This window comes from Panthera uncia, unplaced genomic scaffold (assembly GCF_023721935.1).
Source record: "Panthera uncia isolate 11264 unplaced genomic scaffold, Puncia_PCG_1.0 HiC_scaffold_1423, whole genome shotgun sequence".
NCBI classification, from domain to species: Eukaryota; Metazoa; Chordata; class Mammalia; order Carnivora; family Felidae; genus Panthera; species Panthera uncia.
In genome coordinates this window covers 40,334-64,061 of record NW_026058056.1, presented here as the reverse complement: position 1 = coordinate 64,061, position 23,728 = coordinate 40,334, and the positions used below count along the sequence as shown (strand labels likewise).

General features: G+C 67.1%; 1 protein-coding gene across 2 annotated transcripts; it reads left to right on the top strand.

The window, feature by feature from the left end:
• The first annotated feature begins 1,243 nt into the window (after positions 1 to 1,243).
• LOC125917039 (adenomatous polyposis coli protein 2-like) lies at positions 1,244 to 22,726 on the top strand. Of its 2 annotated transcripts, XM_049623287.1 has the most exons (15): positions 1,244 to 1,342; positions 7,250 to 7,408; positions 7,545 to 7,635; positions 7,741 to 7,921; positions 8,886 to 8,994; positions 9,075 to 9,191; positions 9,724 to 9,801; positions 10,001 to 10,099; positions 10,637 to 11,024; positions 11,471 to 11,566; positions 14,254 to 14,393; positions 14,738 to 14,815; positions 15,063 to 15,179; positions 15,509 to 15,723; positions 17,708 to 22,726. In XM_049623287.1, the coding sequence occupies exons 1-15, from the start codon at positions 1,289 to 1,291 to the stop codon at positions 22,677 to 22,679; spliced, it is 6,894 nt and encodes a 2,297-aa protein (XP_049479244.1). In that variant the 5' UTR covers positions 1,244 to 1,288; the 3' UTR covers positions 22,680 to 22,726. The 2 variants fall into 2 exon arrangements, with proteins under 2 accessions (XP_049479244.1, XP_049479246.1); XM_049623289.1 differs by lacking the exon at positions 1,244 to 1,342 and having other exon boundaries at positions 7,119 to 7,408; positions 9,078 to 9,191.
• The last annotated feature ends 1,002 nt before the right edge of the window (positions 22,727 to 23,728 follow it).

The window sequence follows — 23,728 nt, the reverse complement described above, 5'->3', positions numbered from 1 at the left end:
CAGCCCCCACCCTGGTGCTGGGTTCCCCTCTCCCCCCACCCCCCCACCCCCCCAAGCCAACTGGGCCAGCTGCCTTCAGAGCCTGTCCCAGATCTGGCCAGGTCACTATTTCTGACCTGTTGGTCAATTTGAAATAAGCAGGTATTCACCCCCTGACTTCCCCAGGCTCCAGAAAGCACCCCGAGTGCTGGCTTGTTCTCACGTCCAGCCTTTTCTGCCGGACACCTACCCACTGATTCATGGCACCTGCTTGCAGAGGCCAAGGCAGCGCCCCCTTTCTCTCGCTGCTTGTCCTTTGCTGTTCCAGGACTTAGCACAGTTCCTAAAAACGACCCTCCGCGACCCCTGCCCCCATCCCTCCCAGACTAACACAGTCCCCTCCTCCCTGGTCTCCCACTGCCACCAAAGGGCGCCGGTGAGCACCGCGTCCGGCGAGTCCCTGCCCTGCCCACCGCCCTCCAAGGCTCGCAGGGGTCGTCACATGTTCACAACCCCCCCCCCCCGCCCCGCCTCACACACACACACACCTCCTCCCTTTGCGCTGGCTGTTACACGTGCCGGGATGCTGTTACTCGGGTCTATTAAGTGTCCTTCCCAGCAGCCTTCCACGCTCCCACCTCCCTGCTGTTTTCACCGCTCACCGCGGGCCAAGTTACCGTCCTCTTGTCGGCGGCCTTTCCCTCTCCTCCCAGTGTGCTAGTTTCCCACGGGCATTCTGTTGCAACGACTGTTTACTGCACAAGGCCCGGCACACAGTAGGTGCTTAACAGAGGCTGCTTAATGACTCGGACGGATGTCTGTCGACGTGTGGTGTGAGCCAACAAGTCCCATCACTGAGTCCGGCAAACTGGACGCGCACCGCAAATGTTTGCTGAATGACTAATGGATTGAGCGCGCAGCCGGAGCCTGGCTGCTGCCGGCCCACGATCCAGGCCGGCAGCCGATTGCGGCCACAGGGCGGCGCCTCCCTCCATCCTTGCGAGATCGCCATTCTCCTCGGGACCCCTCCCCGCTCTCCCTCGTCCCCCCTCCCCCGTCTGCTCACTCAGGTCCCCCTCCTCACACCGCCCACCCGAGTCCTCAGTCCCACGAGACGCCCTCCCCCCGCTCCTGCGAAGTCCCGCAGACCCGCTCGTCCGCTGCCTCCCGGAGGAGTCCCCGCCCGGCCCCGCGGTGCGAGCCCTCCCCGTAGTCGCTCCGCGCAGGCGCAGGGAGTCTCCGCCGAGCCTCCCCCCTACCCGAGCAGCTGAGGGCGGGGCGCAGGCTGGTCCGGGGCGGCCGCGGCTCCATGGGGCTCTTGGGGCTGCTGAGCCTGCTGCACTCAGCCTTCTTCGGGGACCAGGTAAGGCGTGGGGGGCACTCCGACACGCGCACGGGGCTGGACGGGTCTGGGGTCTCGCGCAGTCGCCGCGGAGACCGTTGCCAGGGCAACCGCTTCAGGCTGTGCTCCGGGGGGGAGCCCCTCCCCCACGTCGCAGCGGATCCCCCCCACCCCGGGTCTGCGCAAGCGCAGCCTCGGATAAAGACCACCCCCCCCCTCCCGACCCCTCCCCACTGCGCGGACGCAGAGAGCAGCTGGGGCGGTGGGGACTGCGACGGGGGACCGTCTAGCCGAGGCTCCGTCCCGCACTGGCGGGTAGGGGCTGGGCCACACCCTGCACCTCTTCGGGCCTCAGTTTCCCTTTCTGGGCTCCCAGCGCAGGGCCGACTCCGACCTTCACCGACGCTGAGGTTCACAATATGCATCCCACCGGGCCTGAGAGCTTTGCCGGCCTCCGTAATCGTTCTGAACCTCGGGGCTCTCACGTTCCCGATTTAACGGGAAACTGAGACGGGGGGCGCCGCTAGGAGCCCAAGCCTTCGTCTGGGTTGGAGCCTGAGCGCGGGGCGGAGGCGCCAGCAAAGGACCAGGCCCGGTGGCCGAGGGGAGCTGTCCGCGGTGCTGACAGGACGCTCTCTTGCCCTCTCCCTGCCCGGGAAACTGAGGCCCGGAAACCGGGCAGGGGATCCACCCCGGATCCGGTTTCGGGGGCACGGCGCCACCACTCCCTCATCTCCAGTAGTATTCCCTTTTCCATCAGGGCTCTGCTCCGTCACCCAGCCCGCGCCCCATCTCTGTGGTCGCATGACAACCTGGTGCCTCTCTGCTTCCCTCTACCCCCACCCCAGCTCCGAGTTGGGGGCGGGGGGGGGGGAAGGGACACCCATGGTTCTGCCCCGAGCCCCTAGCACAGTGGATGGTCAGTGGAAGAGCGCGGGCCATCAAGTGGGAAGAGACACTGAGGTCAGGCTCAGAAGACTCAAAGGCCCTCTGAGTGACCCTGTTGTGCTGGGCCAGATGCTGGCATGGGGTTGGGGGGGGGGGGCGGGCAGGGGGAAGGGATGGTCTCAGGGTGAGGATGTGGATAAGCGAGCCCCACGATTCAACTCTCCCCTTGAGAGCCCAGCAGCGGTAGGGAGCACAGAGGATCCCAAGGAGGGTGCCTGGGGAGGACCCCCCCCCCCCACTAGGCCTGGGTACTGTGCCTTGAGGGGCTCCTCATTCCCCCAAGACTGGGCTTGGGGTCCTGGGGTGCCGTGGGGTTTCCCGAGGCTCTGTGGTTCTCGGATTTCCAGTGATCCCTGAGTCTGACTGTGGCTCAAGAATTTAAAGGGTCAGGGATATTGGGGGATGAGGGGCAGGGTGTCAGAGATGTGGTGCTCCAGAGGCTTGGGGACAAGGGCATCTTGTCTTGTAGTCTCAGTGCCTTGTGCCCTCAGCCTTCTGGTCCCCAGGGAGGGGGAAGCCCAAGGCTGGTGAGGCTCACAAGTGAACTGAAGCAGTGTGCTCCCTGGCTTAAGCCTCAGTGTCCTCATACATACGAGGGCAAGGCTGGCCATCAGACCACCCTAAGACTGGCTGAGAGGGGTCTGGGGAGCAGCCACACCTGAAACTGGGTGAGGGGATAGGACTTAGTTCTGTGCAGGCAAGGATTCTCCAACCCACCTCCCAGTCAGCAAAACAGGAAACTGAGGCCAAAGAGAGAGACGGCCAAGGTCACAGTGAAGCTGGGCCCTCGGCTCTGTCCTCTCCCTGCCCCCATTCCGGCTCTGGCCAGTCTGCTCTGCTCTCGGTGATCAGCTCGGACTGCCCCTGCTCTAAACCCCTGGTAGTGAGCTGGCGCGGCCCCGCGAGAAGCCCAGGCCCCCTGACAGGGGACTGGCCGCTCAGCTCCAGGGACGGCACATGTCATTCCTTCAGCCCCGGGGAATACCTTTCCCCTCCTTGCTTCCAAAGCCAACTCTTACTCATCCAGGAGAGGCCAAGCACTGCTGTCCTTTTGTGCAGCCTTCCCAGCTTCCAGAAAGAGCCCCTCTGCCCCCCATACCCCCTTCCCAGGGCCCACAGGCTGGGGACTGCTGCGTTTGGCTGTGGAGGCTCCAGGACAGCCAGGCCCCCTCTCAGGGACCCCACCCCCACCCCCGACAGTGCTAGCCCAGGGCGGGGCACACGGGACCTCCTGCCACCCAACAGAACACAACGTGGTGTGTGTGCCCTTGGCTGCCTGCCTTGCACCAGCCCTTACAAAGGCTGCACCCCCCACCCCACTTCACGGGGGGGGGAGGGGAACAAGGTTCTCGAGGCAAACATTTGCCACGGCCCCCCCTCCCCCAGCCAGGAAAGACAGAGGCAGGCCCCCTAAACCACGTCTCCTGGCCCGGAGCCTCCTTCCTCCGTGGGGCGTGCGTGTGTCGGAGGCAGTAAAGACTGGCCCCAGCCGCAAAGTTCTGGCTCTGTGGACCCATCGAGGACCTGAGACAGCTGGGACCCCAGGCTTCTCCTTGGCCTTACCTTCTGTGAGGGTGAAATAGTGTGATGGGAGACAGAGACACAGAGAGACAGATTGAAAGAGAGCGAACGACATGGGGTGGACAGGGAGTCGCGGCAGACACCCCTGGAAGAGCTCTGTCAGGCGGGAGACAGAGGCGCCGGGGTCCCCAGTGCCTCTCAGCCTGCCCGCCCATCCCCCACCCCCACCCCTTCATGCTGGCCGTGACCCCGCTGGCAGGGGGTGGGGAGTGCAGTCTGGATCCCGAGCCCTGCCCCGCCCTCACCCGTCAGCACGAGGCTCGGCTGGATCCGTCGGGAGGGGCTGGCCTCCCCCTTGCCCCCCCCCACCCCCAATTCTGATGTAACATCCGAGACCGCATGCTTTTTTTTTTCCTCTCAAATTCTCCGGATCCAGCCGCCGGAGGTTCTTGACCGCTTTACCCCGGAACGGGTGGAGGGCACAGGGTCCTCGTCCTCGGGGCGCCCCCCCCCCCCCCCCCCCCCCCCCCCGCAAGCCCTGCACACGCAGTCCCCGAACCCGCCCGGAGGCCCGACGTCCGGCTGCCGCCGCTGGTCCCCGCCCCGGGGCCGCCATTGGCTGTTGCCATGGCACCAGTCCGTCTTCCCGCGCCGCAATTGGCCGCCGCGCCCGCATCCCGCATCCCGCATCCTCCCCCGCGCGCGGTGGTCTCGCCCAGCTCCGGGAGCGGCGGCGCCGCCTGGCCAGGCCGGGACCGGGCTTTGTCCGCCCCAGAGCCCTCTGCCTGCGCCGCCGAGACCCCGGAGCCCCCGCCCCGCGGCGCCCCCGCCAGCCCGGCCCAGCCCGAGATACAGTAAGCGCTTCCCCGGGTGGAGGGCAGGGGGCGCGTCCTCCGCCTCAGCCGGGGAAGGTGGGGGGGCGGGGGTGTCTCCATCCCCTTCTCTCTGCTTCACCTGTCAGCACACGCTTCGTTTCTCCAGGGTGGAGCCAGAAAGGGAAACTGAGAACCAGGGAGGTTGGGCCCCTGCGTCGCTGCTGCCGGGCCCACGCACACACCCACCCACGGGGTTCGACACTCGGACCTCCCAGTCTGCAGGCAGGCCTGCTGTGTGCTTGGGGGGTAGTGCTCCTCCTCCTTGGACATCAGGTTCCTTCTCTGTAACGTGGGGTTTGAAGGAAGGGCCCCTTTGGGGCACATCTGCCGTCCTCCCCTGAAATTTGGCCACTCACGGCTCAACCAGGGGAACTGCCAGCTATTGGCGCTTTCCCTTCTGCAATGGAGATCTCTCGGGGAGGCTCCCAGGAGTCCCCTGACGCAGCCTGGGGATGAAGTCCAGGCAGGAGGGCTTCCTGGAGGAAGCTGCACCTTGAAGGGTGGCAGGAGTCAGGAAAGGTGCTCCAGGCAGAAAACTGCACGTGCGGAGGCCTGGGGAAGGACACTGCAGTGTGGCTGCTGGGTGTCAGCGAGGCAGGGTGCGTGTGGAGGAACTGGCTCTTATCTTGAGGGCACTGGGGAGCCATGGGCGGTACTGGAGCGAGGGAGGGATGGAATCCAGTCGTGACTTTCAAAGCTTCCTTTTGGCTTTCTGTGAGAGTGGACTGTGGGAGGCCAGCGAGGCTGCCCTGATGGAAAGGGTGTAGGGGGCCTGGGGGAGAGGGGGCCTGGCTGGGCAAAGCTTGAGGGGCTGGTGGGAGTGTGGAGTTGGGGAGGCCAGGCTGGAATGAGGGGAGTCTGGTGGGTGGCCCTGCCACCAAGCTCAGCGCGATGAGGATACAGCAGTGACCACCAGGCGTAGGGGGAGTGAAGGTGTCCCAGGCTTAGCCTGGAACATCCAAGACGGGGGAAACCTGGTGTGTGTGTGTGGGGGGGGGGGGGGGGGGGGACAGCCCTGGGTGGGGCTCCAGGAGCCGGCCTGGGTTTAGGGAGTGGGAGGGACACTCAACAGGGTCCTGCACCACCTAGAGCTTCCCTGAGGCTGTGCTGGGCGTGGCAGCCGGGCCCCAGCAGTCTTGCCACAGCCCCCGGCCTGAGTCCCAGCTGGGAGCTCCTCCCCCCCCCCCCCCGCCCCCCAGCCTCGGGCAGGGTCGATATTGGGGTGGGAGGCAAAGGCCCTCGGCCTTCCCTACCTGACACATTTGCTCCCACTTGACTGTCCTGTCCGCCCTCCCACCGACCCGCAGGGCCGAGTTCTTCTCAACCCTCAGATGGGCAAAGCGAGGCCCGCAGAGCCCAGAAAGCACCGCCTGGACTTCTGAGTCCTTCCAGTGTCGGGTCCCGGTCGTGCCTTGCCAGTCACCCGGGCCTGTTTCTTCCTCTGAGCACAGCCCAGTGGCGGTCCCTGAGGCTCGGGACTGTGGCCAGCGAGCCAGATGACGGGTCAGGCATACAGCAGGTCCTCCCAAAGGGTCAGGATGGCCCAAGCCCATCACCCCACGCTTATTCCAGGCCCAGCGAGCCCCTTGGTGGTCCCAGGGTGGGTGGGGTGGGGAGGGTTCTGGGGGCCGGAGCAGAGGGCGGACAGTGAGTGACGGGCACGTGAATGAGTGCATGTGGCCAGGCTGGGGGGCGGAGAGCAAGTGCCTCCCTGTGGGCTGGGAGGGCGGGCCGATCTGGGGAGGGGCTCCGGGGAGGAGACCACGGCCTGCCACTGGTGCGCCTCAGACAAAGGCGGAGGGAGGGGGCGCGAGCCGATGGGAAGGGAACAAAGAGGGAAGGGGGGGTGGGGAGGAGGTGGGACAGCTCTGGGGAGGGCCAAGCCCAGAGAGGAGGAGCTGCCAGCCAGCTGGACCGAGGAGGCTGGGCCAGAGTGAGGACAGCCACACACAAAGAAGCGGGTGGCAGCGGGAGAGCCCGGGGGCTGGCGCAGGGCTGCCGGGAGGGGAGCCGGAGGGGAGCCGGGCCAGGCAGGTGGCTGCTGGGCTCCAGCTGTTGGTGGAGGGGGTGTGGGGGTGGCGGGGGGTGACCGTAGTGGGCTTGGGTCTGCCGGCCCGGCTGTCCAGCTCCGGGCGCCCCACCATCACCTGGCCCTGGCTCTCTGAGCCGTGTGCTTGGCCTCCACGGCAGTTCTAGCGTCCTGGGCTGGGCCCGCTAGCGGTCTGCCCACCTCACCTCGGGGCAGCTGCGTTGCTGTGGGAGAGGGCCTCGGATGTCCGTGTGTCTGTCTAGCTGCCCGCCTGTGTGTCTGGGAGCCCGGCAGTGAGGGTGGACGTGTACTCGTGTCTGCTGGCCACCTGGGCCTTGGGGCTGCGTGTCTCCACATCCATCCCGGGGCTCTGCCCCTCTGCCTCCCATTGGCCCTGCCCGTGCCTGTCCTCCGGGCCGCCAGAGTTCTGCCTGCAGCGGTCCACACCTGGCGCTCCCGCTGGGATTCATCCCCGAGATCAGATGGGAGAGCTGGGGCTTAGATCAGGGCACCCTCCCTAGACCCCCGGGTGAACCCGCTGACCTGTGGCCCCAGGCGCTGCAGGAGCTGAAGATGACGAGCTCCGTGGCGCCCTACGAGCAGCTGGTGCGGCAGGTGGAGGCCTTGAAGGCCGAGAACAGTCACCTGAGGCAGGAGCTGCGAGACAACTCGAGCCACCTGTCCAAGCTAGAGACGGAGACGTCCGGCATGAAGGTGAGGGTGGGGCTGGGCAGAGGCCTCGGGCTGCCCTGACAGGGACAGACGCCGGGGTGCTGGACCCAGAGACCCACAGGCCAGCCCCGGGCAGCAGGCTCACGCTGCCGGACACCCTCTCCCGCCCCCACCTTAGGAGGTCCTGAAGCACTTACAAGGCAAGCTGGAGCAGGAGGCCGGAGTGCTGGTGTCCTTGGGGCAGACGGAGGTGCTGGAACAGCTGAAAGGTGAGGGGCCCACGGGGGGGCAATCCCCGGCTTGCCCCCAGAGGTTGCTGGGAGGAGGGGCGGGAAGGGGCACTGACCCTGCCTCCTCCCTCCGCGCCCATGCAGCCCTGCAGATGGACATCGCCAGCCTGTACAACCTCAAGTTCCAGCCCCCAGCCCTAGGTCCTGAGCCCACTGGCCGGACCCCCGAAGGAAGTCCAGTACACGGCTCCGGGCCTTCTAAGGACAGCTTTGGGGAGCTGAGCCGGGCGACCATCCGGCTGCTGGAGGAACTGGACCGGGAGAGGTGAGATGGCAGGTGGCGGGACCTGGCCGCTGGAAGCTGTCACGTAGCTCCGCCCCCAGCCGGCTCCGCCCCAGCACCTCTGCCCGCTGATTGGCCCGCCGGCACGTGTTCCACCCACCTCCTGAGTCGGCCTTGCCCACTCCCACTCCACGTGGCTCCATGGACCTCAGCTGGAGCACGAAGAGGAAGGGGGAGTCCCTGGCACAGGGCAAGGCTCCTGGGAGATGTCCCCACGGGTCCCCAGCATGCAGGCTTCGCGAGGGACAGGGCTGTGTCCATTGCCAGGGTCAGGACTGGAGCCAGAAGGGCTCAAGGCAGCCTTTGTGCAGAGAGGGCTGTGGCCCAAGAAACCTGGGCCGGGGGCCAGCAGAAGAAAGCAGGGTCTGGGCACCCAGCTCGGCTCGGCTGGGTTGTGTGGGGTCGGATGCGGCAGTGCAAGGCCGGCTTGGGGTTGAGGCCGTGCTGTGCTGTAGGACCTCAGGCCAGTCTCCTCACCCCTCCCAGCCCCAGGCTTCCGCTCTGTAGTTCTATGTAACAAAATTATTTAAAGTCAATAAATTTTTATTTGAAGAAAGAAAAAGAAAAAGACCCTGAGCCTGAACGTGGGGCTCTGTAAAACGGGAAGGGCAGCATCGCCCCCCACAGGGTTAACAGGGAGCCTGCAGCGCCCGGAGCAGTCCGAGCCTGACTTGGTCTTTGTAGGCTAGAGGGAGATGAGCGAGCGTGGGAGCGGCGTTAGCACAGCCCCCTCAGGGTCTTTCTCTGGGGACCACAACTTATAAAGTTGAATAGATTTTCTGCGCCCCACCCCAGTCCCGGGAGCGCCAAGGGCGAGACTTTGCCACGCCGTTCGACTTGGCACACAGCGCCCAACAAGCGATCACACAAATCAAAATAAACAACACACGCAGGACGGCTCCCGCCCTGCGAGCCTGCGCCCACCGACTGCCCGCCCCCTCCCCAGGTGCTTCCTGTTGAACGAGATCGAGAAGGAGGAGAAGGAGAAGCTCTGGTATTACTCACAGCTGCAGGGCCTGTCCAAGCGCCTGGACGAGCTCCCGCACGTGGAGACGGTGAGCGCGCGGGGGACGGCGCGGGGGGAAGGGGCTCGGGCCCGGGCGCCCCCTCACCGCGGCCCGCCCGCCCCTCCCAGCAGTTCTCGATGCAGATGGACCTGATCCGGCAGCAGCTGGAGTTCGAGGCCCAGCACATCCGCTCGCTGATGGAAGAGCGCTTCGGCACCTCGGACGAGATGGTGCAGCGCGCGCAGGTGAGGCGGCGGGCGGGGCGGGACGCTGGAGCCTCTTCCGGGGAAGAGCGCGTCACTGGGCGGAGCGCAGGGACTGCTGTGGGAGGGGTCTGGACCGGGAGGCGGAGCCAGGGGTAGAGCCCTTTGTGGGTGGGGCCAGAGGGAGCGAAGGGCGGAGCCGGGCCCCGAGGGCAGGGTCCGAGAACTGTGGGGGTTAGGGGACGGCCAGTGGGCGGAACCGAGTATGAGCCAGCCGTGGGCCGCGGTCCGGGGGCCGGACGAGATCAGGGAGCGGGCGGGTCCGGAAGGGTGGGGCGGGGTCAAGCAAGAGAGTGGGTGGAGCCAGCGCCTGGGTGGGGCGGGGTTGTGGGCGGAGTCAGATACCGCAGCCACGGTGTTTACGGTAGGCGGGACCGTATAGAGGAATGGGGGTGGGGCCAGGGTGGGGCAGAAGCGGAATGCTGATGGCGAAGTGGGTGGGGTCATACGGGAGTGGGCGGAGTCAGACCCGGGGGCGGGGTCAGCCCCAGCGCGCATCTTTCTCTTGGCTCAGATCCGCGCTTCTCGCTTGGAGCAAATCGATCAGGAGCTGCTGTCCGCACAGGACCGGGTGCAACAGACAGAGCCCCAGGTACTGGGAGGGGTGGCGCCAGGGTCCCGGGGTGGTGACGGGTCTAGGCAGTGAAGAGACCGCTAGGGCTCTGCCCGGTCCAGGAATGGGCCTGCAGCCCCCACCCACATCGTCACGGGGGTGTGGCCGGCATTAGCAGCCTGGGCGCTTTGTGGGGTGCTCCCCAACAGAGCCCGCAGGTCTGGCGTTCTCCGCACAGGCCCTGCTGGCGGTGAAGTCGGTGCCGGTGGACGAGGATCCAGAGACTGAAGTCCCCACACACCCTGAGGATGGTGTCCCTCAGCCCGGCAACAGCAAGGTGAGGGGGCGTCCCGGTTTGTGGGGGAGGAGGGGGGTGGGTTGAGGCAAGGGGTGCAGATGGCCAGCTGGGTTGAGGTGCATGGTGACCTGGGTCCTGCCTCTCTGTCCGATGTGGGGGGCCTTCCCTCCGCCGTCTCCATAAAGCGGCCCCAGGTGTGGAAGGGCCACCCTGGGGTGGGGTGTGTGCTGAGGCTGGCAGGGCCAGAACGTGGGTGGGGACAGCTGTCCTGTGTGTGGGGACGGCACCCTAGACTTAGACGTAGGAGGTCACCCACGGGAGTACCCCGTGAGGAGGACAGTCAACTTGGCCCTCCTCAATCGGGAGCGCCCCAGTGCCCTCCCCAGGTGTGTGCCACTGCCCACAGGAAGATGCAGGGTGAGGGTGTCGGGGGTGAGCAAGTGACGGTCCTGGGCTGGGGTCACAAGACGCTCACTGTGTCTGGGCGGCCCACCGGGGGTTCAGGGACTGGCTGGGGCCAGGTGAGCCGGGCGTGGTTCACCGCCCCCCTTGACCCCCGTCCGCTGCCCCTCGTAGGTGGAGGTGGTCTTCTGGCTGCTGTCCATGCTGGCAACGCGTGACCAGGAGGACACGGCGCGCACCCTGCTGGCCATGTCCAGCTCGCCGGAGAGCTGCGTGGCCATGCGCCGCTCGGGGTGCCTGCCGCTGCTGCTGCAGATCCTGCACGGCACCGAGGCCGGCGCCGGGGGTCGCGACGGAAGCCCCGGGGCGACGGGCGCCAAGGACGCACGCATGCGCGCCAACGCGGCGCTGCACAACATCGTCTTCTCGCAACCTGACCAGGGCCTGGCGCGCAAGGAGATGCGCGTCCTGCACGTGCTGGAGCAGATCCGGGCCTATTGTGAGACCTGCTGGGACTGGCTGCAGGCCAGGGACGGCGCCGAGGGAGGCGGCGCCAGCGGCGGTGAGCCAGCGACGGGGGCCGCCGCCGGGCCCCTTCTCGGTGGCCTGCGCCGGCGAGGCTTGTGGGAACGTTGTCTTGGCGGATGGGCACGGGGGTGGCCCCCGACACCTGATGACACGGGGTGGGTGCTCAGGAAACCGCCGCCGAATGCAGGGATAGGTCGTGGGTCCCCTGAGAACAGAGTGTGAGGTTCCCGGTGTTTGCAGCTGATTGCAGTTACCTTATGACAAAAGCCGCAGGCGTCACCTCCCCTCCCTTGGCCGTCCTGGCTGAGGCGGCACCCCCTGCGTGGGTTGGCGGGAGGCGTGGGAAGGAGCCCCACCGCTCTGCGAGCCCGGCGTGCAGCCCTTTGAAAAGGCCTGGGGTCTCGCAGGGATGCAGAAGGCAGGGCGGGGCGGGCACCCACCGGCAGTGGGAGGGCGCTGACCTGGTCCCCTGGCCCACAGCTCCCGTCCCCATCGAGCCCCAGATCTGCCAGGCCACCTGTGCCGTGATGAAGCTGTCTTTTGACGAGGAATACCGCCGAGCCATGAACGAGCTGGGTGAGTGCCCCCTCGCCTCCCGCAGGAGGGCCCCGGTGCCTGGGTGTTTAGTGGAGGGGCTGGGGACGGGGTGGGGGTGGGGGTGGGGGGCTCGACCTTGTGAAGTTTCAGGTTTGGGGGCGTTACGAGTATCCTCTTTTTCCATATAAAAGTCATCAAAACACGGAAAAAAGAAATAGCAAAGGCCAAACATCACATCCATATGCTGAGTTTGGCTGTAAGGGTTACAAAACACACGGCTTCTCACCCAGCCGGTGGTCAGAGCGCCCCAAGGTTGGGTCAGGTCCCGTGTGGTTTGGCTGCGTGGAGGGGGGGGCTCGCGGCCCTGGTGAGGGGGGGGGGCACGTGGTGAGGGGCTTTGGCACCAGCGGGTTCTTTAGGAGTGTGCACACCTTTGGGGCACCCCTGCGCCCTGTGGCCAGATTTACAAAGCAAGAGACACAGAAATAGGAAGGCAGGCGGGCAGCAAGCAACCCGTGTGACCCCCCGATCCGGAAACGGCCTGTGTCCAACAGTAAGTCCTCGTGTCGTCCGGGGAAAGTGGAGGAGGTGGTAAGGTCTCTTCTCTACACAATGCACGTGCACACACGTGCCCAGAATGCAGTGTAGACAGAATGGAGTGGCCCTGGGCTACACTTCCCCCAGCCGATGCCAGGCAGGAAAAGGAGGATTTCAGTTTTCATTGTCTCCTTCTGACCGTGGACGTTTGTACTATGAACAGGTGGAATTTCATATAAAACCGGTTCTCAGAGTGTGGCCCACAGGGACCCCTGGGGGTTCCCGAGATCCTTCCCAGAGGTCCACAAGGTCGCAATTGTTTTTGCCTTTGCCACCCCTGTTTTTTCTCGTGCGTGCGTGTGTTCGGCGGGGTTTCCAGATGCTCCTACTCTGAGGACCACTGGGCTGTACGTTCTGGGGTTTAAAAGGCTTCTTCTTTTTATTTTTTAATAAAAAAAAACTTTTTAAAGTGTTTATTTTTGAGAGAGAGACGGAGACAGAAACAGAGCGAGACAGAGACAGAGAGTGAGCAGGGGAGGGGCAGAGAGAGGGAGACACGGAATCCGAAGCAGGCCCCAGGCTCTGAGCTGTCAGCACAGAGCCCGACACAGGGCTCAAACCCACAAACCGTGAGATCGTGACCTGAGCCAAAATCAGACCCCTAACCGACTGAGCTCCCCAGGCTCCCCAACGCTTCATTTTAATTTCTAGCATGGAACAGCTCTCACCCACAGGAACAGAATCTCTCTGGGGGTCCTCAGAAAAGTTCAGAGGACGCAGGGGTCCGAGGCCAAAACACTTGCATGCCGCTGTTGTCCGCCGAGGCCCCCTAGCAGGGGGGTCCCCCACTCCCAGCACAAGCACCCCACCCACGGCCGAGTTCGCAGTCCTTTCTCCCTCCTCCTGTTTGCTTCTGTCCTGCGGGTTTCCAGCAGTGGAGAATTCCACGTTATGGAGCATTGAAGGCCTGAGAAGTGTCCCCTGTAATAACTTACAATTACGCATCACAAATTTTTTAGGGGCGTCAGGCCAGCTCCATTGGAAAGGCACGTGACTCTTCATCTCAGGGTTGTGAGTTCGAGCCCCACATCGGGTGTGGAGCCTACTTAAGAAAGTTAAATTGTGGTAACATACACACAGCCTAAAATTCATCGTAACCGTCTCTAAGCGCACAGCTCAGCGGCGTCAGGCACTCACGCTGTCCTGCACCCGCCCCCGCCACCCGTCTCCAGAACTTTCCATCTCCCCGGACCGAGACTCTGTCCCATGAAACACTGAGTCCCCCCCACCCCTGGCTCCCACCGTCTACTCTCTCTGTCTCTGTGGACGGGACTCCTCTGGGGACCCCTGTGCGTGGGGTCACAGGACCTGTCCTCCTGTGTGTGCCTTCTGTCACACAAGTAAACTCGGGCAGAACGTGTCCAAGGTGTGCCCACAAGGTGTGGCGGCAGGTGGCAGGGCTCCTGGTCACGGTTGAGCACCGCTGCCCAGTGGCGGGACACTGTGGTCTCAGGTTGGTCCCCTGGCGGACACCCGGGTTGTTGTGACCGTGGCGCCGGAGCACGTGGCCTGTTGACGTCGGGGTGTTCAGGTGCACGCGGGCCGCTGACGTCCCCAGAGGGTGCCCGGCCGGCCTGCCCCAGGGATGAGCACGTTGCCTCCCGCACGTTTGCTGCGTGAAGAGGGAGAAGCTTCCTGAGTCTGTGCCGCGACTGCCCCTTCTCTGCCTGCCGCCGTCTCTCCCGGGCCGGTCTTCCCAGGGCCGTCCGCCCGTCCCTAGCTGGGCACGCTGGCCCCCCGCCGGTGGCTCCTGGGCTCGAGCCGTGCAGACCCTGCCCTCAGTGGCTCCTGCTCTAATGGTCCTGAGGGAATTCTCACGTGGGGTGCTGGAGGGCGTCCTTGAGAAGGCGGCTCTGGGACTCTGGCGCTGGGAGTACAGGCAGGAGTCTGGGCAAATAGGGAAGAGCGTTCCGGGCCGAGGGAACAGCTGTGCGAAGGCCCGGTACTGGGGCAGAACCCTCGGAGCCGGCTGCACAGGTAGACCTGCCGAGGGCGGGGGTGGGGCGGGGAGGGGCCGAGGGCGTCCTGGCAGGGGGTGCTCACAGGCCGAGGTGAGGCGGGGCAGAAGGCAGGCGGGCTTTGGGGGGGGGGGGGGGGGGGCTCACCGTGCCCCTTCCGCACCCCTGCAGGTGGGCTGCAGGCCGTGGCAGAGTTACTGCAAGTTGACTACGAGATGCACAGAATGACCCGGGACCCGCTGAACCTCGCCCTCCGTCGATACGCCGGCATGACCCTCACCAACCTCACCTTTGGAGACGTCGCCAACAAGGTGTCTGGGGCCGGCCGGAGGGCGGGCAGGGTCAGCGCGCTCCAGGCCCGGGCCTGCCTCGACCTCATGCCCGCCTTGAAACGGTCCTGAGGGGGGAGACAGTTGTCCCCGACTTCCAGGCGGAGGCCCAGAAGGCTGGCGTCCGAACGCGGCCAGCAGGGCCGCCACGCTCGCGGCTGGGGGAGGCTGGGGGGCGTCGGCGCCGCCCTGAGCCTCTTTCCTCCTTGGAGCCGCTGGGTGAGGAGGGGCGGGGCTCGGGCCCTTGCACACAGTAGGTCTACCTCTTGCCCCCCCCCCCCTTCCCCTGCCCGCTGTGGCGCGACTTTCCTCCTTCACATCAACAGGCCGCACTGTGTGCCCGCCGGGGCTGCATGGAGGCCATCGTGGCCCAGCTGGCTTCTGAGAGCGAGGAGCTGCACCAGGTGCGGGGGTGGGGGGCGGCGTGGCGGGGGGAGTGGGGGGGTGGGGAGTGGGGGGGGGGGGGGGGAAGGCCCACAGGGCGGCTCACCGCCCGAGGCCTTTCTGCCGGCCCAAGTCCCCTCCCCTCTGGGTGTGACGGGGCTCCCGTGGTGGGCGCCCCCGCCTGGCGCAGGGGTGAGGATGCGATTGCGGCCGCCCGCCCGGGGAGCCGGGGCCCCAGGTCCACCGCGCCCGCTCCGCCCGCCCCAGGTTGTGTCCAGCATCCTGCGCAACCTGTCCTGGCGGGCCGACATCCACAGCAAGAAGGTGCTGAGGGAGGTGGGCAGCATGACCGCCCTGATGCGGTGCGTCCTTCGAGCCTCCAAGGTGGGCACGGGGGCGGGGCGGGGACGCGTGCGTGGGGTGGAGGCGGGCGCGGGTGGGGGGCGGGGACGCGCACGGGCGTGGGGTGGCCCCGGCCGGACCGAGCGCTGCTGAGCGGGTGGCCCAGCCGTGGGGCCGCCGGCCCCGCGTCTCGAGAACCGCGTGACGGTCAACGTGATTGCTTCTCGCTCGCACTCGAAGGCGTGTCTGGGTGCCAGCGTTGGGTCCGCAGCTCGATGGTGGGGGGCGGGGGGGGGGGGGAGGGGCGGGTGCGCCGGGCTCGCTGGGCCCTCGCCGCTCACCCCCCACCCCCCGCCCCGCTGGGCGCCCAGGAGTCCACCCTGAAGAGCGTGCTCAGCGCCCTGTGGAACCTGTCGGCGCACAGCACGGAGAACAAGGCGGCCATCTGCCAGGTGGACGGCGCCCTGGGCTTCCTGGTGAGGACACTGACCTACAAGTGCCAGAGCAACTCGCTGGCCGTCATCGAGAGTGGCGGCGGCATCCTGCGCAACGTGTCCAGCCTCATCGCCACGCGGGAGGACTACAGGTCGCCCCCCCTCCCCCCGCCGGGGCTCTGGGACGGGGGGTGGGGGGGTGGGCACTGGGGGAAGCTGGGCCCCAGGCGCAGGCCGGGGTGGGGCTGGCAGATCCCACTCTGCTGGGAACCGAGGACAAGCCCTGATTGTGCTGTGAATGAACGGTCCCGATTTGTCCCTGGAGACTAAGTGTTTTTTTTTTAACATAAGTATACCCCAAATTTTGTGTGGGGTGTACTCATATAATCAACGTTTAGTTAACTTATTAAAATGAAAACATGGGGGCGCCTGGGTGGCTCAGTCATTTAAGCGTCTGACTCTTAATCTGGGCTCAGGTCGTGATCTCACAGTTCGGGAAATCGAGCCCCACATCGGGCTCTGTGCTGAGCACGGCGCCTGCTTGGGGTTCCCCGTCTCTCTCTGCCCCTTCCCTGTGGCACACATACAGGTGCTCTCTCAAAATAAATAAACGTTTCAAAGTAAAATAAAAATAAAATGTATTATTTTTTAGATAATGTTAATAAATACTTGTTCTTTATTACAGTCTTTACTGAGTAATATTAAAACCTCTTTTTAAAATATTTATTAATTTTGCAAGAGAGAGAAAGTGCAAGCAGGGGAGAGGCAGAGAGGGAGAGAGACAGAATTCCAAGCAAGCTCCGCACCGACAGGGCAGAGCCCAATGTGGGACCCAAACCCACGAACATGAGACCATGACCCAAGCTGAGAGCAAGAGTCGGATGCTTAACTGACTGAATGCTTGTTCTTTACGAAAATAAAGTATTGTTTAGGGGCGCCTGGGGGGCTCAGTCGGTTGAGCGTCCGACTTCGGCTCAGGTCATGATCTCGCGGCCCGTGGGTTCGAGCCCCGCGTCGGGCTCTGTGCGGACAGCTCAGAGCCTGGAGCCTGCTTCGGATTCTGTGTCTCCCTCTCTCTCTCTCTGCCCCTCCTCCACTCTCACTCTGTCTCTCTGTTTCTCAAAAGAGAATAAATGTTAAAAAAAAAATTAAAAAAAAATATTGTTTATTGGATGATAATCAGTAATGCTTTTAATGTAAGAAAACACAAAACATTTATTAATATAAGTATATCCCAAATATTGCATGGGCTCTACTTGTGCTAAAGATTTTATTTATTAAATCAATAAAACACTTATTTACTAAGTAATACTAATAATTAACAATGCTTAGGGGTTTTTTTCTTAAAAGATTTTATTTTTAAGTAGTCTCTACACCCAGTATGAGGCTCAAACTCACCACGCTGAGCCAGCCAGGCACTCTGATATTTTTAAAAACAGATAAAACTTATCTTCAGCGTAAGTATACCCCAAATATCATGAGATGTAGTTGTGCTAAAATGAGGTAAAGTCAAACTGAAGTTCACTTTAAAAAAAGTATTTTTTTAAATCTCTACTTATTTATTTTTTAAATGTTATTTTTTTAATGTTTATTCATTTTTGAAAGACAGAGAGAGAGCACAGGCAGGGGTGGGGCAGAGAGAGAGAGAGGGAGACACAGAATCCGAAGCAGGCCCCAGGCTCCGAGCTGTCAGCACAGAGCCCGATGCGGGGCTCGAACCCACCAACTGTGAGATCATGACCCGGGCTGAAGTCGGATGCTTAACCGACTGGGCCACCCGGGTGCCCCTCTATTTATTTATTTTAAGGGAGTGCATGTGAGCGGGGAGGGGCAGAGAGAGAGGGAGAGAGAATCCCAAGAAGGCTCCGTGCTACCAGCGCAGAGCCCGACCCTGGGTTCGAACGCATGAAACGTGAGATCGTGACCTGAGCCAAATCAGCAGTCGGACACCTACCTGACCGAGCCCCCCTGCGCCCCTAGAAGAAAGTATTATCATTTCACTATATGATGTCGCACCACGTATTTATTCGGTGTCCTGAAACGCAAAGTCGCCTGGGGAGCCCCGGACTTGTATTTGCGGGGACGGGGGGTGGGGGGGGGGGTTGGGCGCAGGCCTGACGCCCCCTCGTGCCGCAGGCAGGTGCTGCGGGACCACAACTGTCTGCAGACGCTGCTGCAGCACCTGACGTCCCACAGCCTGACCATCGTGAGCAACGCGTGCGGCACGCTCTGGAACCTGTCGGCCCGCAGCCCGCGCGACCAGGAGCTGCTGTGGGACCTGGGGGCCGTGGGCATGCTGCGGAACCTGGTGCACTCCAAGCACAAGATGATCGCCATGGGCAGCGCCGCGGCCCTGCGCAACCTGCTGGCCCACCGGCCCGCCAAGTACCAGGCGACGGCCACCGCCGTGTCCCCCGGCGCGTGCGCACCCAGTCTGTACGTGAGGAAGCAGCGGGCGCTGGAGGCCGAGCTGGACACGCGGCATCTGGCCCAGGCGCTCGACCACCTGGAGAAGCAGGGCCTGCCCGAGGCCGAGGCCGAGGCCGCCTCCAAGAAGCCGCTGCCGCCCCTGCGGCACCTGGACGGGCTGGCCCGGGACTACGCCTCCGACTCCGGCTGCTTCGACGACGACGAGGCGCCCTCCCTGGCTGCCGCCGCCTCGACCGCCGAGCCCGCCAGCCCCGCCGTGCTGTCTCTCTTCCTGGGCAGCCCCTTCCTGCAGGGACAGGCTCTGGCCCGCGCCCCGCCCGCCCGCCGCAGCGGCCCGGAGGCGGAGAAGGAGGCCGGCGGGGAGGCGGCCGTGGCGGCCAGGGCCAAGGCCAAGCTGGCGCTGGCGGTGGCGCGGATCGACCGGCTGGTGGAGGACATCTCAGCCCTGCACACCTCGTCCGACGACAGCTTCAGCCTCAGCTCCGGGGACCCCGGGCAGGAGGCCCCGCGGGAGGGCCGCGCCCAGTCCTGCTCCCCTTGCCGGCGGCCGGAGGGCAGGCGGCAGGAGGCCGGCGGCCGGGCCCACCCGCTGCTGCGGCTCCAGGCCGCCCACGCCAGCCTGTCCAACGACAGTCTCAACAGCGGCAGCAGCGCCGGTGACGGGCGCTGTCCCCGCGAGCACACGAGGCCCTGCCCGCTGGCCGTGCTGGCCGAGCACCACGAGGGGGCCCCGTGCAGCCAGGCGCGGCCCAGCCGGCTGGACCTCAGCCTGCCGGGCGGCCGGGAGCCGGCCGGGAGGGACGGCCCTGCGGCCGACGCCTGCGTGCGCACCATCAAGCTGTCGCCCACCTACCAGCACGTGCCGCTCTTCGAGGGCCACCCCAGGGCGGGGGCGGGCGCGGGGCCCCTGGCCGCCGGAGCCCGGAAGCAGGCCTGGCTGCCCACGGAGGGCCTGAGCCAGCTGCCCGAGAAGCCGGCGGCAGAGACGGCGCCCCTCCGCCTGTCCCGCTGCAGCTCTCTGTCCTCGCTGTCCTCGGCCGGCCGCCCGGGCCCCAGTGAGGCCGGGGACCTGGACAGCGACTCGTCCCTGGAGGCACTGGAGGAGGCGGGACCCGGCAAGGCGGACCTGGACGGAGCCTGGCTCGGGCCTGGGGCCGCCTCCCTGCCCGTGGCCATCCCGGCGCCGCACCGGGGCCGCGGCCTGGGGGCGGAGGACACCACGCCGTCCAGCTCCTCGGAGAACTGCGTGCAGGAGACGCCGCTGGTGCTGAGCCGCTGCAGCTCCGTGAGCTCCTTGAGCAGTTTCGAGAGCCCGTCCATCGCCAGCTCCGTCCCCAGCGACCCGTGCAGCGGGCTGGGCAGCGGCACGGTCAGCCCCAGCGAGCTGCCCGACAGCCCCGGGCAGACCATGCCGCCCAGCCGCAGCAAGACGCCCCCGCTGGCCCCTGCGCCCCCCGGCGAGCGCGAGAGCACCCAGTTCAGCTTGCAGTGGGAGAGCTACGTGAAGCGGTTCCTGGACATCGCCGACCGCCGGGAGCGCTGCCGGCTGCCGTCGGAGCTCGACGCCGGCAGCGTCCGCTTCACGGTGGAGAAGCCGGACGAGAACTTCTCGTGCGCCTCGAGCCTCAGCGCGCTGGCCCTGCACGAGCACTACGTGCAGAAGGATGTGGAACTGCGGCTGCTGCCCCCCGCCTGCCCGGATCGCGGCGGCCCCGGCCCCGGCCCCGGCCCCGGCCCGCACCTCGCGGGGCACCGCCGGCGGGACGAGGCCGCTGGGTGCCCGGAGGGGCCGGCGGCCGCCGACCAGGAGCTGCAGCTGCTGCGCGAGTGCCTGGGGGCAGCCGTGCCCGCCCGGCTCCGCAAGGTGGCCTCGGCCCTGGTGCCCGGCCGCCGCGCGCTGCCCGTGCCTGTGTACATGCTGGTGCCCGCCCCCGCCCGGGGGGACGACTCATGCACCGACTCAGCCGAGGGCACGCCGGTCACCTTCTCCGGTGCCACCTCGCTCAGCGACGAGACGCTGCAGGGACCTCCCAGGGACCCACCCGCCGGGCAGGCAGCCGGCCGGAAGACCGCAGGTCGGGAGGCCGCCGCCAGGCAGGCCACCGGGCACCGCCACGGGGCGTGGGGCGGGGGCCGGAGCGCAGAGCAGGCCCGGGGGGCGGGCACGGGCCGGGAGGGGCTGGAGCTGCCCCTCCGCCAGCCCTCGAGCGCCTGCGCGGACAGGGACGGCCCCCGCCCGGGCCAGGCACGTGGGGACGGGGCACCGCAGTCGCTGTGCCTCACGACGCCCACCGAGGAGGCCGTGTACTGCTTCTACGACAATGACTCCGATGAAGATCCGTCCGAGGCGGTGGCGGTGGCGCCCCCGCGGCGGGCGTCCGCCATCCCCCGTGCCGTGAAGAGAGAGCACCTGGCCGGCAGGAAGGACGCACAGGCCACACCCAAGGCCGCGGCCAAGGCCCCGCCCGCTGCCCGCGCCCAGCCCAGCCTCATCGCCGACGAGACCCCGCCATGCTATTCCCTGAGCTCCTCCGCCAGCTCGCTCAGCGAGCCTGAGCCCCCTGAGCAGCCGGCCAGCCGGCCCCGTGCTCCCGAGCCGGCCGTCGCCAAAGTCGTGGGCCCGGGGGGCAGATGCAGCGGCGCCCCCAGCCCGCGGGCGGGGCCGGGGACGGGGCCGGGGCCGGGGACGGGGCCGCTCCGGCGCTGTGTCGGGTCAGCCGTGCCCGGGCGCCGGCTCCAGGCGTCAGGCCCGCGGCGCCGCAAGCCCCAGGCTGCCCGGCCAGACAAGCGGCCAGCGGAGCGGCCCCGGGAGCGCGGTGACGAGGCGGCGGGCTCAGACCAGGCCTCCGACCTGGACAGCGTCGAGTGGCGCGCCATCCAAGAGGGCGCCAACTCCATCGTCACGTGGCTGCACCAGGCGGCGGCCGCGGCCACCCACGAGGCCTCATCTGGCTCTGACTCCATCCTGTCGGAGTCCGGGCTGTCAGGCTCCGCCCTGCAGCCGCCGGTGCACAGGAAGGGACAGCGGCTGCAGGCGGGCGGTGCCGCGAGGCCGAGGCCGGAGAAGCGGGACTCAACCCAGGCCCGGCACGGCCCCAGTGGCCCCGAGAAGCTGCGTGGTGCTCAGAAGACGGCGTGCAGGGTGCCGGCCGTGCTCCGGGGACGGACCGTGATCTATGTGCCCAGCCCGGCCCCCCGGGCACAGCCCAGAGGCCACCCCGGCACCCGTGTGGCACCGAGGAAGGTGGGAGCTCCTGCGCAGCCCGCAGCCCCGGCCAAAGCCCCCAGCCCCGGGCAGCAGCAGCAGCAGCAGCAGCAGCAGCAGCAGCAGCGGTCTCGAAGCCTACACCGGCCGGGCAAGATCTCGGAGCTGGCGGCACTGAGCCCCCCGCAGCGGAGCGCCACGCCGCCCGCCCGCCTGGCCAAGGCCCCCTCATCCGGCTCCTCCCCGGCCTCCCCGGCCTCCCAGCCCCCGCCCAGGAGGCCGCCCTCGGGCCCCCAGGCTGCGGGGCCCCTACCTGGGCCCGGGGCATCTCTGGCGCCCCAGACGCCCGCGCGGGCCCTACTCTCCAAGCAGCACAAGACGCAGAAGTCACCCGTGCGGATCCCCTTCATGCAGAGGCCCGCCAGGCGGGGGCCGCCAGCCCTGGCCCGGGCAGCCCCGGAGCCGGGCCCCAGGGGCCGGGCAGGAGCCGAGGGAAGCCCGGGCGCCCGAGGGGGCCGCCTGGGCCTGGTGCGCGTGGCCTCCGCCCGCTCCAGTGGCAGCGAGTCCTCCGACCGCTCGGGTTTCCGGCGGCAGCTGACCTTCGTCAAGGAGTCCGCGGGCCTGCCGCGCCGCCGCCGCTCAGAGGTGGCCGCGCCCGAGGCCGCGACCTCCGCCTCCCAGGGCGGCTCCCCCCGGCGCGGTCGGCCCGCCCTGCCCGCGGTCTTCCTGTGCTCCTCGCGCTGCGACGAGCTGCGGGCGGCCCCCCGACGACCCCCTGCAGCCAGGCCCAGCCCCGGCGAGCGGCCGCCGCGGCGCCCCAGCTCCGAAAGCCCGTCCCGCCTGCCCGTCCGCACGCCAGCCGCCCGGCCCGAGGCCGTCAAGCGCTACGCCTCCCTGCCGCACATCAGCGCGCTGCCGGGGCCCGCGGCCGACGCCGCCCGCCGCAGCAGCGACGGGGAGGCCCGGCCGCTCCCGAGGGTGGCGGCCCCGGGCACCACGTGGCGTCGCATCCGGGACGAGGACGTTCCGCACATCCTTCGGAGCACGCTGCCTGCCACCGCCCTGCCCCTGGTGGGCGCCTCCCCCGAGGAGGGCCCCGGCGGGCCCCCGCAGCGCAAGACCAGCGACGCCGTGGTCCAGACCGAGGACTTCGTTGCCGCCAAAACCAACTCCAGCACGTCTCCAAGCCTGGAGAGCAGGGGGCCCCCCCAGGCCCTGGGCGGCGGCCCCACATCCTTCCCTGGCAGCGATGTGGATGGGCCCTGCCCCCCCAAGGCGCCCACCTCTGCCCCCTTCGTCCATGAGGGCCTGGGGGTGGCCGTGGGAGGCTTTCCCACCAGCCGGCACGGCTCCCCCAGCCGCGCGGCCCGCGTGCCCCCCTTCAACTACGTGCCCAGCCCCATGGTGGCAGCCACCGCCGACTTGGCCGCAGAGAAAGCCCCCACCGCTGCCCCCGCCAGCCTTCTGGAATAGTGGCCGGGGCTGGCCTTCTAGAACATCCTCTCCCGGTCGAGGGCTGGCCTGGCTGCCCAGGGGGTGGTCCCACGGTCCATCTACCCTCCAGAGCCCCTGCCCTTGGAGCCCCCCTGCAGCCTGAATCGGCCTCACATCTCACGCACAGATGCTTGCTCCGCGCCGCGGGGGCTCTGGAAGGAGGTGGGGCGGGGGGCCGGAGCCGCGGTCCCAACCTGGCCCCCACGCAGAGACCACCCTCCCAGCTCGGGCTGCCCTGCGCAGTGTGCTCGTGGCCCCGAGCTTCAGCAAGACCCTCCCGTTCCGGGAGGTGCAGGGAAGTGGCAACGCGCCCGGGGTGGGGGACGGAGCGGGGAGGGTGGCCCCCTCGAGCGGGCGCCCGACCGCCTGCGCCGGGACGAAGCCTGTAACGTTGGAGGCCCCGTAATTGGTTAATGATGGCTTTGCCGGTTCGCTTGCCGCCTCAGCCCCAGCTGGGGGTGTGGGGGCGGGCGCGGCTGAGCCCCAGACAGCGCCGTCTAGCGAGCCGGGAGCGCCCCGCCGCCGCGCGGCCCGGAACTGCAGGGAGAGACTGGTGCCCGGATGATGGGGACGGTCAACGGTGTGGTCGGACAGCCCGGCTGGGGCGGGGGCGCGCGACCGCCACGGGCGGGAGGAAGCGTGTGGAGGGACGCCCCCGAAGGCCACCGCCGCCGCGCTTCTCTATTCCATTCTCCTTCGCCACGCACGAAGCGCTGGGCCCCACGGGCCTCGCGCCAGGGGCGGCACAGCTGCGGGAGCTGCCGGCCCCGGGTCGGGGGCGGGGGGGACGGATGGGAGACGGCGAGCCCCGAGGCCTCACTTCTCCCCTCTCACGTGCAGCTCAGGGCCCCCGGGTGTGCGCGAGTTCAGCCTCAGCCCCGAGAACGCCTCCTCGCAGGGAGAGCCGGCGACCTCTTTCCTGCGGCGCGGGGGCCCCGGGGAGAAGCTGATCCTGGCGAGCGGATCTGCTGAGACAGCCGCCCCGCCGGAGCGCCACCCCCGCCGGGGCAGATGCCGTCAGGGGAGAC